Consider the following 13,731-nt stretch of genomic DNA (forward strand, 5'->3'; position numbering starts at 1 on the left):
AACAAGGTCTATTAATGGGCATCAGGAGAGGGGAAGAGATGTGGTGTGGCATAGAAATTAAACTGAGGGAAGTGATATAGACCACGGCAAATTAAGGGGTATGTGGGGCCGGGGTACTAAGGAAGAGCTTTGGCACTCAGCACTCACAGTTCAGCTCTCAAGGTGCTTTGCAGATTCCATAAAGAGCTGTGGTGGTTTTCTTTGATAACCCAACAAACCTTCTCACGGACACAGTATTTAAACTGGCCTCTTTGCTAACTGCTGATTGGCTAGTCACTTTACTTTTAAGTGTAGTACATATTTTCCAGTTTATTCTTCGTCAGCTTTGATCAAATTGGATCACAAAATGCAGATGTAGTTCAAATGAGAGAGTTTAATTATGTTATACATTAGTGGGCAGGTTGGCAAAGAAGTTAGAGAAAAGAGGACAAATGATCAGTCTTCGAACCTGATGAATTTGTCAAGTGACAGAGAAGGGTCAACTGCCTTAGAAGCAAGAGAATTCTGTGTGCAAAACGCAGAGTGACAAGGCATCATAAATTATTCTGCAAAAAATAGCATTTGCATTATAGATAGCAAGGGGCAGGTTAAAAGTGCTATTTAGAGGGCGCCTGCGTGGCTCAGCTGGTTGTGTGTCCAACTCATGATTTTGGCTCAGGTCATGATCTCAAGGTCATGAGATCAAGCCCCGTCTGGGGCTCCACGCTCAGCAGGGGCTCTGCTTGGGACCCTCTCCTCCTCTCTCTGCCCCTCACTCTGCTTGCGCACGTGCGCGCTCTCTCTCTCTCTGTCTCAAATAAATAAATCCTTAAGGAAATAATAAAAACGAAAGCACTATTTAGGTCAAAATCAATAGAACTTGTTACTTGAATGTAAGAGAATGTAAGAATTGAGGATCACTGCGAGGTCTCTGGCTGGAGTGACGACTGAGCAGGTATGCTCGTAACTGGTTTAGGAGAAGTATAAGGAAAAGGTGGATTTGTCAGAAGTGGATGAGTCCTGTTGTTGTGGAATTGCCAGTTTTGAACTTTTAGGCTAGAAATGAGGATTTGGAAGTTCAAGATAAACTATTTTCCCTGTCTGCCTGAAAATATGACCCCAACGTTTCTGGCTCTGGTTCCTGATTTCTAAAACCTGATAAAAGTGAAATTTCGGTTGTGCTGCCAGACAGTGTTGGTTATGGTAAAGATGCCCCCTGACGGGCTAGCTGCATCTCGAGTGAGAGACCTCTGAACAGCTGGTAGAAGGCCAGTGTGCTGACTTGCAGGTTTTCCTGCGGGGACCTTGGAAACTGTCCCCGAGATTGCTGGGAGAGATGGGCCCCTCTGAGGAGTATCCTCCTGCACCAGCCGTGTACTTCGGGCACCAGGGACAGCGGTCCTGAGCAGCTGCCGGGACCCCTCCGTGAGCCGCTGCACAGACTCCCATGAGTAGGCCCGCCTGGCACGGCCCTCCTGGCATGGCCCTCCTGGCACACCGTGTTTCCTGGCTCCTAGCAGTGTGTCATTCCCTGAAGGGCTGCGGGGTGAGCTCCATTTGTGCAGCATGAGGTCACTGCTTGGAAATAGCGGAATCTATGTGCTGAGGACGAGGGCCTCAGCCGTTGGGTAGGTTTGGGAGAGCGAGAGAGGAAGCAGAGCCGACACCTGCTCCGCATTCAGACACCCATGGTGGCTACGGGACTCTTACCTTTTTAGTAAGTTTGAGGAGAGAATGTGTACTGTTGGACTAATGCTCCATTTGGATTTGTTAGAGCGGGTGGTTCTTACAGAAGAAGAGGGAAGCCGTTGAGAAAGTGCTGCTGGGAAAGTTCATTAGTTTGTAGCTGGAGAGGGAGGACTGTGAGGCATGGGAGCAGCTCTAGAGATCTGCCAGTGCGGACAGAGAGCAGGTTGAGCAGGTGCGGGAAGCGGGGAGGGCTGCGGTGGGCTCCTGGTGACAGCGGGAAGTCAGAGGTCAATGGCGCAGCTCCAGGGCATTCACCCTTCAGAGTAGTTTGCAATTTAGCTGAAGTTCAAGTTAATGGCGTAGTAGAGGAAGTCGGATGTTGACAGAATATCGACAGGTCGGGTACGTTTAATAGTCTCTCAACTTCAGCTGCCTTTGCAGACGTTTTGGAGGGGTGATTTTTGGTAAAGAACTTTATCGGTATATATTGTGATTCCAGCACTAAATTTTAAAATTGAGCATGTTATTTTAATGTGGAAAAGAGCAGGAAAACACCCTTGGAACATGGTGTATCAAGCTCACATTAGAGAACCTCAGCAGAGGAGCCTGGGGTAGTGTGTAGCTCCCCAGGAGATCTAGGAATAGTTTCCTTTCCTATTTAAATGGGTTTGTTCCCTCTGAAGTACATACAGGCTGCCGAAGTGCTCGGCCTGCTAGCCACCCATAACCGTGTCTGCGTCTGTACATCCTGTCCTGCTTGGCAGAAGAGATGCTCTTTCTCTCAAAAGCTCTTTATGCTACATAGGCTCTGAATTGCCTGCCTTCTTGCCTGGTTTGTTGGACTGCTTTTTTAATTATTTCACCTCTGTTCTGAACCTTAAACTTTCCTACTCCATTGACTTCTCTCCGTTTTAAGCATCCTAGGCTAGTGGTTTGCCTCCCCCATCTTAAGAACAAACTCCTTTAAATTAGAGAATATTATTATCAATCTCATGGTTATTATGAGGATTCAATGAGCTGATACTATTTATAATATTCTTAGAATGCCTAGCACATAATATAAATGTTCGCTATTTAAATCAAATTCACCTCTTACAGATGTTTTCAAATGTTATCAGTTATTTTCCGTTGTCTTATCTATAGTCACGCATTAAAAAGACAGATGTATATAAAATTGAAGTTTGAAAGTACTTACATATTATTAATATGTAATTTTTTAGTACTTAAATATTTTTGTCTCCTAGAGCTGCTTATCATCCAGAGTTTCCAACAGTCCTGACAGCTTTAGAAATAGATAATGCAGTGGTTGCAAACAGCCTGATTGACATGAGAAGCATAGAGACAGTGCTTCTGATCAAAGTAAGATAAAATGCTTGCTGAACTTTGCATTGCTTTTAAATTTCCAAAACTGAAGTTGGTTCTATAAATTCCTCTTCCCAGTCTAGTCTATATTATGAAGTTGTTAATATGTTTTACCACTGTACTTTTACCTCATAGGAAGCTATAGAATAATACAGAACTGGTTTTTGCGTTTTCTGCCTGAGGGAACTTTCACATTTTTGGCTATTCCTCAGTACAACTGTATTCACAAGTACATATTATTTTGGTGAATGATGCTATAATTTTTGTTACTCATTCTTTCTTGATTGGCTGCCAAATCCATTTTTTATTTACCCTTATAGATAAGTGTATTATTATCCTAATTTTTAAACAAATACTCTACTTGATATTTTATGAGTTCATTATCTTAAAACTTTAAATGTGTTATAAAATACATCAGTATTTACTTTTCATCTATTTATGTATTTTTATGAACTTGTTGGATTAGATTGTCATTGGTTGAGAAGGAACAAGGAAATTTGAAATAGATCTAATCAAAACAAACATAATAGAGTTTGTTTTCCTCATTAACAGAAACTGAGAATTAATGGTATCAGTAATTTAAATGTATATACAGTATATGTGTTGCAAGGTCATATTGTAATTATTTGTGGTTCTTGCTCCGTCATATTTTAGAAAGATCCTTGAAAGGAAATAATGAAGTCCTCTTGTCTGTCCTCAGAGGTTGGCGGGGCCTCCATAAAGCCTAATGCTTATTTTACTTCTTTTAGGGCTTATTTCCAGGCTTTCCTCCACATAATTCAGTATCTTATCTTTTCTTGCCATTTGCTGTTCACTCACATCTTTCTTTTCAGGCTGTGAAAGTCATTTAGAAAAAGTAAGATTTGTATGAACTCTGTTCTAAAGTAAATGTTTTCATGTGAAAATGTACTTAAAATTTTAACTCTAATGGATAGCATTAGAACTTAAATCACTTTATCATAAAGCCTTGCTTACTTTGTTGTTCTAAAAGTTGTCAGTTTTAATTCTTTGAATTAATGAAGGTTGTTTTTGAAGTTCTTTTTTTAACTTTCTGGAACTATTTTACTTATGTTTAAATGTTTAAGTAAAAATACTTGAATCTTAAAATAATGATAGGTAACATTTTGAAATTGTGTATCAGAAGTGCTATGGCATAACTTAAAAAATGTCTCCCCCCCCATTTTTTTAGAGCAACTCTGTAGCTCGTTCAGTAATGCAGTCTCAAAAACCACCCAAGAACTGTAGAGAAGCTTTTACTGCTGATGGTGATCAAGTCTTTGCTGGACGTTACTATTCGTCTGAAAATACAAGACCTAAATTCCTAAGCAAAGATGTGGATTCTGAGATAAGGTTAGTGTCAGTGTAGCATTGCTCTGGTGTTCTGCTGCTTCCTGGAGGGTTTGGTTCCCTTCGTATTACTCTATTGTAGTTCTTTCAGGGAAGGATTGTGAGTCATCTCTTTGGGTTTAAAAGATCATTTAGCTGGAGGTAGAATTCTGGGTTGATGGTTGTTTCCCATCATCACTTTGACAACAGTATTCTGTGCTAAGAGCACCAATTGTGTTTCCTTGACCAGCTGATCTACAAGGACATAGGAGCCGAACTCAGAACGTACATCAGCTACACCACTATCCCGTCATTTAGTTTTGACTTCGTTCAGTGAGAGTATAAGTGTGCCGGTTTACATTCTGGCTCAAGTTCATATTCTGTCTCTGACTGTATTTCGAGTTGCACTGTTCTAAAAAGATCATTTGGCAAATTAGAACACATATCTAGGAAAAACAGAGCTGCCAGAGGAGACAAAGTGAGAAGTTGAACAAAAAACTACTAAGTATATTTAATGAGATTCACAAGCATTGCAGAAAGGATTTTTGGTTACCAAAAAAACCGTGATTTTCTAACTAAACAAATTCAGTTGACAGATTGATGAGTTGGAACTAAATTAGTGACCTGTAAGACCTTTAATAGAACTCAGAACTTAAGTAAAATAAATATCTAAGAAAACTGAGTAAAAGTGAAAGTATTCTAAATGACTTATATATGTAGGAGAAATGAGAGTTTTGTTGAGCTACATCTCTTGTTTTCAAATAATATTAGTCATTTTAGTGTGACTTTGAGAACAGCATGAAGAACAGTAGCCATAATGGATATCAGAAAGTTTGGTAAAACTTCTTATTTAGCAATAGAAAAAAAAAGTTGAATGACTAGCAACTTGGTGTTGTGGCACAAAGCACACGTTTTACATTGACACTGAGTCTTAGAGGATAGATGTGTGAATGTGCTGTATAAAAGTGACGTGTGAAGTGGTAGGTTTTTTCCATCGTGCCATGACATTTAAATCCAGTCTTCCTAATTCTTAACTGAGTAAGACTAACGTATATGGTGCTCAAGCAGACATGAGTGCAAATGTATAAAAATACAGTCGTGTTATACTATGTTGCTCACACGTTCCTTTGAACAAAAACTGCCTCGTGTATTTGTGTCCTGAGTCTTAAAAAAAGAAGTATGGCATTATTGGAAAAGAATGTAAATAAACCCCAGCAGTGAGTTAGGGCCTCTGATTGCAACATTTCAGAAATAAACATTTCAAGTTGATACATGGCTTCATTTTTTAGCTAATAGTATTCATATTAATATGTAGGGGACACATCTTTTGTTTCAAAAGGCTGTTGAATACTGGTTTTTTAGAAAATTGTTTCCCACATTGATCAGCTTTATTAATTGTGAATATGCTATTTCTGGGTATTATGTTAATTTAAGTCAGACAGAGAAAGGCAAATTCTGTATGATTTCAGTTATGTGGAATTTAAAAAACAAAACAAATGAACAAATAAAACAGAAACTGACTCCTAGATAAGGAGAACAATCTGATGGTTGAACAGTCTCTCTCCAGAGGAGGGAGGGATGAGGGAATGGCTGAATGAGATGAAGGGGATTAAAAGGTACAGATTTCCAATTGGAAAATAAGTAAATCTTAGAAATACAATGTATAGCTTAGGGAATATAATTAATATTAGTGATTATTAATATTTTAACAACTTTGGTGACTGACGGCTGCTAGATTTATTGTGATGGTCGCTTCTTAATATATATAAATTTTGAATCACTGTCTTGTACAGCTAAAACTAATGTAATATTATATGTAAACTGCACCTCAATTAAAAAGAGAGAAAGAAAAAGGCTAATAGCTAAAAAAGCCATGTCTGAAAGAATATAGGAAGGAGATGAAGGCACTGAAGGAAATAAAATTCCTGGATTTTCAGGAAAAAATAAAAACAAATTTAAAAAAGTAAAAGAAAGAATATACCAAGTTTAATGGTATTTTACATGAATTTCGTGTCATCTCTATTGACCTGAACCAGTCTGATAGTTGCCTGACAGTTTGAAGTTTAGAAAAATTCACTAGTTTTTTTAAATGCAGAAAAGTATAAATCAGGAAACAAAAGTAGCTCATTATCCTGTTTTTCCATAGTCCTTGTTGACATTTAAAAAATAATTAAAAGGAATATATGCATATGCCGAGAAACTTCGAACAGTGTTGGAAAGTATACAGAATGAACTGTTCTCATCACCTTGTTACAGTTGTTGTTAAAGATTTCATTCATTTGAGAGAGACAGGTAGTGAGAGAGAGCTTCGGCGGGGAGGAGAGGGAGAAGCAGCCTCCCCCTGAACAGGACCCCTAGGCAGGTCTCCATCCCAGGACCCTGGCATCATGATCTGAGCCACCCAAGCAGATTATGAGCGGAATCCGTACACTGCTGCTCCGATTCCCTGTTGATGGACATAGGAGTTGCTCACCGTTTCCTCTTCTAACAGTGCTGCAGGGGGAACACACATACGTGCATCTCAGCATAGTTTTGGAAGTGTGCAGATCCTACATTCTTAATAGTGGAATTATCCCAGTGTGCTTTCCCATGATGAAAGTACACAGAAGGTGTGAGAAAAATGTCTAAGGTAGCTCTCAGAATAATTCCAGTGCAGTTACCGCTTACATACAAGATCAGAAAAAAAAAAAAAAAGTTTACCTGTGGATTTTTGAATTGTCAAACTACTGTAGCATATTTAATGTAATTTTCCAAAGTGTGTTTTTCAAATTTATTCTTGCATTTGTTCTATAAAACAGATATTGAATGAGTACTTGATGTGCTGGGCCCTGATCTGGGCACAAAACGCTGCACAAAATAAAATACAAAAAATTCCTCATCCCGGAGCTTATATTAAGAAAGTGGGCAGAGACTGTAGACGAATACTAACTCGTTCAAGGGCCGTGGAGACAGACGTAGCAGAGGAAGGGCTGGAGACTGAGGAGTGTACCATGTGGATGGGCAGCCCTGGAGCATGTGTTCATCCCGCGCAAATGGCATACACACACTTAGCTCAGTTGTTGTACCTATTTCATTGGTAGCAAAGGTTCTTGCTCCATGTGAAAGTTATTTAAAAACTAAGGAGGAACACTCTATGAAATTGTGTGACAGGGACACCTGGGTGGCTCAGTTCGTTAACCATCTGCCTTCAGCTCAGGTCATGATCTCAGGGTCCTAGGATCGAGCCTCATGTCCTCAGCGGGGAGCAGAGGGAAAAGCAGGCTTGTGCCTTCTCTCGCTATCTCTGCTGCTCACTCTGTCTTATTCTCAAATAAATAAAATTTAAAAAGAAAGTGTGTGACAGAATTCATCCTAGCCAGCAAAAAGGAAGTTGTACAATTTAGCAGTTTTCAGGAAATGGTAAAACAGAATATTGTTTGTGCTTATTTCACTGGTTTTTATTTTTGGTTTAGGCTCTGGGTTTCAAAGTTTGTTTACTTGGTAAATATTCTATTGTTTTTAGTGAAGTTACCATTTGTTAGTATAGGCATAGGTGTATATATGGTAGTTCAAGTAATTCAAGTATTTCTTATTACATCTTGAGGAGCCATCTTAAGTTTTTGTATCTGGCCCCATTTTTACCAGAAATACCACAACTCTTTTCCTCCTTTCCTCATGTTTATCATTCATTCAGCTGACATTTCTTGAGTCTTTTTCTGATTTTGAGGATTCTGGCAAGGTAACACAGAGTATTTCATCAAATTTAAGCTGCCCTGTTATTAAAAAAGAAAAAAGTGACATTTTAACGTTACAGTTTATTTCCTAGGTTTTTTTTTTTCCTTTTCTTTGAATCCTTCTGTTTCCACCTCTGCCTGTCACTGCACATGATGCCTTCCACACAGAAATCATAAATATTTCTTAATGAAATGAGTCAACTATGACTCTGTTTAGATTCTACTGAAATCTCTATATTTTCATGTTGTTAATAACTCGGTAGGAATATAGAACTGGTTTAACTGAACAGAGTTGCAAATAAACTATCACAAATAAGCTCTTCCTTGTAAAGATCTAAAGTATTTGTAATTTTCAGAAATAGATTTAAGGTGTTTTTTATCCTCTCCTCTCTGCCCAGTGACTTGGAGAATGAAGTTGAAAATAAAAAGGCCCAGATATTAAATCTTCAGCAACATTTGTCTGCCCTTGAAAAGGATATTAAGCGCAATGAAGAATTTCTTAGAAGGCGCCAAATACATTATAGAGAGTTAAAGGTAAAAAAAAAAAAAAAAAAAAAAAATGTCCTTTTGTTTTTCTCAACTTACTACTTCGCAGTTGTTTTCAAGTTCCTACTATTCATTTAGTTTTAGAGGAGCAGTTCTCAGACTTTTTGGCCTCAAGCCCCTTTACAGTCTTAACAGAGCTTTCATGTGTGTGGGTTTTACCTAATTATTAAAAATTAAGGGATGTCTGAGTGGCTCAGTTGGTTAAGCAGCTGCCTTCGTCTCAGGTCATGATGTCGGGGTCCTGGGATCCAGCCCCTCTCTGCTGGGTTCCAGCTCAGTGGGGAGTCTGCTCCCTCTGCTCTTCCCTTTACTCATGCTCCTGCTCTCCGCCTCCCTCTTTCAAATAAATAAAATCTTAAAAAAAAAAAAAAAAAACTTTAAGAATATTTATTGGTGTACTTAACAAAAACTCATGTGTTAACAAAAATAATATTTCTATGGATATTTTTCTAAAACCAAAAATTAGTGAGAAAATTGACATTTTTATATTTTTGTAAATGATAAAAAGGGTACATAGTGTCTTAGTGTTTTTATGAAAATAGTGTTGACCTCATGACCCCTTGAAAGAGTCTCAGAAGCACCAGGGTGTGCTTGGATCATACTTTGTGAAGCACCGCATTGGAGTAATCTTGCCGTAACCTCAGTCTGGGTGTTTCAGAAAAAGATTTTCTCGATGAGTCCAACACTGTCACCATTTTAAATGCGAAGATGGAATTCTTCCATCTTTTTTTCCATGGGAGTGGATTAGTCATAAGGGTGATAGCAGCAGACTTGATACACAACTTCCTTTTGTTCATTTAATACTAATGTGTCTCTTTCATTAGCTACAGAACCCCCTCTGTAACAAAAGCCAATAAGAACTTTGTGAATTAATATATCCTTTCTGGGGTTTTGTTTTGTTTGTTTTTAATTAATTATTTATGAAGATTTTATTTTGTTAACTAATCTCTACACCTAGCACGGGGCTCAAACTCACAACCCTGAGATCAAGAGTCACATGCTCTATTGACTGAGCCAGCCAGGCAGCCCTTTAATTTATTTTATGTTACTAAAGTTGAAATACTTTTCTTTCAGGTAAAAATAACAGAAAGTATTTCTGAAATTCGGGAGCTTGAGAATATAGAAGAACACCAGTCTGTAGATATTGCAACGTTGGTAAGATTCTTTTCCTCAGTTTAAATGTAGTGTTAAAGGACAAAACTGTCATTTATGTTAATAGCACCTTCTCTCAGCCTTTTTTTAATCCTTTTAATTGGAGCTAGTTTTTATGATTGCTATCTTCATTTACAAATAAGGTAGAAACTACCTAGCTTCCGGCATTTAAGTTCCTTAGTGTTTTGTATATGTAACTTGCATTCATAATAATTGATTTTGTCTTCTACTGCATGTAATAAAACGATAAAAGCTTAAACAGTATGTTTCTGAACAGTGGCCTTTTAAACCAAACTGCCTAACATAGTATATTTCACAATTAGTCAGTATTAGTATTAATGGATATCTCTTAGTCAGTTGTAGCTAGGCTCCGCATCATTGGTTTTTTTTTCTGCTAGAAACTGGTTTTCCTTTTAATTTATCACATATTTGTTCCTCTTTTTTTCCCCCCCTCCAAGGAACTGTGTATGACATTCAGCTTAGCTTCTCTGAGTTACAGTAAGCAGTGAATTAGGTAGATTGGGTCTGGTTAAAGTGAATAATTATTTATTAAGTGTCCACTCTGCACCAGGCACCGTATTAAGTGCTGAGAGATATCACAGAGAACAAGACAAAAAGTGCGTGGGAGCTTTCTGGGAATGAGAATTTGTCTTCATTTGTTATCAGTAATTTTGTTTTCCACTGTTTATTTTTCTGCTTTAATTCCTTAGATTTCTTAAAGGTATGGGCTAGGTCTTGGTCATTTTTGTTTCCTCAGCATCTAACTTTTGCTGGGGCTAATTCAGTACACTGCACTTTGAAAGACAGTGTAACTAGATAAAATAAAAGTTCTTCTCCTTTGTTGATGACCTCAAGCAGAGTTTAGTTTAACTTGTCTCCCAAATGTCCATCTTTTTATTGAGTCATTTTCTTGTACTTCCTGATTAACAACTAAGGGTATGAAAATATACTAGTGTTCTTTGTATTTGTCTTTCATCAGATTGCCTGGAGCCTGTAGTGTCTCCGCTCTCAGAATTTCGTACTGTTTTTCTATTTCATAACTTAAGTATTTTAATTAACTCCATATGCTCTGTAAATGTAACCAGGAAGATGAAGCGCAAGAAAATAAAATCAAAATGAAAACGGTTGAGAAAAATATGGAACAACAACAAAAAAATAAGGAACATCTTAAAAGTCTGAAAATAGAAGCAGAAAACAAGTATGATGCAATTAAACAGAAAATTAATCAGCTCTCAGACCTAGCAGAACCACTTAAGGTATATGTTATTGTTATTCTGTTATATGCGTATTTTATGGTTCAGTTGTGTATCCGTGCTGTACTTGCAAGATAATTCCCTAATAGAATTCATGGTCAAATGTGAATATAACCACATAAAATGGGATGTAAACCAAATTTTCGTCAGTAGGTCAGTTAGAATTAAACATTTCTGTTAATCTTTTTAGGATCATAAATTGCCAGAATTGTTCCCCCAGAAGATTACAATTTGGTTCTCTCTTTGTTTTGTGATTTTCTTCTTCTTTTTTTAGAACCAGAAGCATGGATATCTTATCCATCTGTTCTCTTTCTGTGCTCACCTATTCCATTGTCCCTCCTTGCGTTCCTTCAGTCCTTCAGGGATTAGTTATATAAAAATAGTTATTGATTAGATATAAAAGCCAACTTGAAATAAAATACCACTGAATTCTTATTTATTGATATGTCTCTGTTAATGTTCCAGCCTCAATTAAACTGGTCTTTTCTTTTTTTTAAGCACATGCTTTTTGAAACCAAATTTAGGAAAATAAAATTATTTAACAATTAAATATGTACATTTCCCTGTTTTTATTAGCTTAATTATCAATAGCTTATTGTCATTATCATTTTTATGAATAGTTCAATTCTCAGAACTTTAAATTTTTTTACAAGACTCTGAGAAGCATGAATAGTGTATTTTAAGAGTCTGAGAGGGGTATGTTGGTGATACAATTTCAACATAAACCCCTTTTTTTGGCAGGAAAACTCCCTTTGAATCAAAATGAAAATTAAAAATAAAGTTTTTTGTTTTGGGTTTTTTTTTTTTAACATTTTATTTATGTATTTGACAGAGAAAGAGCACAGAAGCAGGGGAGCATCAGGTAGAGCTAGAGGGAGAAACAGACTCTGCTGAGCAGAGAGCCCAACATGGGACTCGATCCCAGAAGCCCTAGGATCATGACCTGAGCTAAAGGCAGATGCTTAACCAACTGAGCCCCCAGGCACCCCCGAAAATATAACGTTTCAGTATTAAAATTGTGAGGAAGGAAAATGTATTTAAGGTAATATTGAGAAAAATAATTATGAAAGCATTTGCTACAGGAAATAAGAAAAAGGCAAGGAGTCTAAAATAAAAAAAGACAAGACTAGTTTTTAAAAGAAAACAAAGTAAGACAGAGTAAGATAAATATTAAAAATCATCAGGAATAAACAAGGTAGAATTCAGCACTCAGGAATTAAAGCAGTGAAGTCACAGCAAAGGTAGGATAAAAAAATATTTTAAATGGGTAAGGGACAGAACAGGGTGTCTTAAAATCAAAATGATGAGATATGTTAAAACAACAAAGGAAAGGAAAGATCAGCACCTAAATTATTCATCCCAGACCATTTAAAATTCAAAACAAGAAATGATGAAGAGCTCTGTTCTGTTCTTTTACGGACCTCTAGGCTAACGCAACTCCTGGAATTGGGAGTTTGAAAAAGTCTAAGAGCAGAAAATGCGGGCATAGGGCAGTGAGGGTTCTTGATCTTAGCTCTTTGCCTTGGCTGCAAATAACTGAAAGCCAGGAGGGGAGTCCTTCAGTGAACTTGCCTGCAGTCAGCCAGCAGCCCAGAGGCTTTTCCTCCCCAGTGTCGTGTCTCACTAGTCCATCAATAACAGCAGGACCAACGGGTTAACAAAATAATTTAATTCCTGAGACACTGCCGTCATGATACATTAGCAGCTTTTAGATGTGATCTGTTTGCTTTTAGGACAACTGTTCATGTTGTGTCAGGGATGGTGAGGGTTAAAGGGCTCTGCTTAGATATATAGTCATTGAAATTTTGGTATGGGGAATATTTTCCTCACATTGAACAGTTTGTTTAGATTTTTACTACAAACTTAATGCTGTAGTTTTAGTTGCAAGTTGAATTTGTTGGACGGGGAACATGACCCACATTGAGCCTACTAGAAGAGATGGGCTACATTATTAGAATAGGAAGCCCTCTCAGTTTCTGATAGCTTGTTTGGATGATGGGTGATCATGTGCTTTTAAAAATTCCAAGGTAATGTTTTATAATTTTTTAAAACCTCATAATTGATACAGGTTTATATGAAACAAGTGCCAGTAATAGCACTGTAGCAATTTATCTAATGTCACAGAGTAACACTGGTTTTCTTAGGCATCTAAGATAGTAACATTTTTTAATGATTATGTTCCTGGTACCATCCCAGCCTACTTTTTAAAGGCTGTAACTTCTTAAAGGTTAAAAATGAAGTGGCGGGGGGGGGGGAGGTTGGGGTACCAGGTGGTGGGTATTATAGAGGGCACGGCTTGCTTGGAGCACTGGGTGTGGTGAAAAAATAATGAATACTGTTTTTCTGAAAATAAATAAATTGGAAAAAAAAAAAAAAGAAATGCTACTGGTTTAGGGCTACTACATCAGACTTTAATTTTAGACCTAATCCCTCGTAACCCTCACCTAACCCAGGATGGGTGTCGTTAACCGGCTGTTCATACCGGTAGCCCTTCTTTCCATCGATAAGATGAAATGAAATGAAATACCCTCTTGCTTCACTTTTGGTTTTAAATTTGACATACATTTATGAAGTGCACAAGGACAGATCAAACAGTCATGGTAAATGTAGAGGAAGGGGTGGCCAGCCACCAGATCAGGTTCTTTTCATCCTATTTCACAAGTGAAGTCTGTACATTTCCACGCCTGCTGGGAGGGAAGATTTCCCGGCAC

The 13,731-nt window shown here is 37.6% G+C and overlaps 1 protein-coding gene across 2 annotated transcripts in view; it reads left to right on the forward strand.

Moving 5' to 3' along the window:
- Positions 1-13,731, forward strand: part of SMC6 (structural maintenance of chromosomes 6) — a 71,735-nt gene that overhangs the window by 33,279 nt on the left and 24,725 nt on the right. For both annotated transcript variants that reach the window (XM_044262043.1, XM_044262044.1), the window contains 5 exons: positions 2,913-3,027; positions 4,220-4,380; positions 8,468-8,603; positions 9,690-9,770; positions 10,853-11,023. In XM_044262043.1, the coding sequence (XP_044117978.1) occupies positions 2,913-3,027; positions 4,220-4,380; positions 8,468-8,603; positions 9,690-9,770; positions 10,853-11,023 (664 nt within the window). The remainder of the gene's footprint in view (positions 1-2,912; positions 3,028-4,219; positions 4,381-8,467; positions 8,604-9,689; positions 9,771-10,852; positions 11,024-13,731) is intronic.

The sequence above is a fragment of the Neovison vison genome, chromosome 8, assembly GCF_020171115.1.
Source record: "Neovison vison isolate M4711 chromosome 8, ASM_NN_V1, whole genome shotgun sequence".
Taxonomy (NCBI): domain Eukaryota; kingdom Metazoa; phylum Chordata; class Mammalia; order Carnivora; family Mustelidae; genus Neogale; species Neogale vison.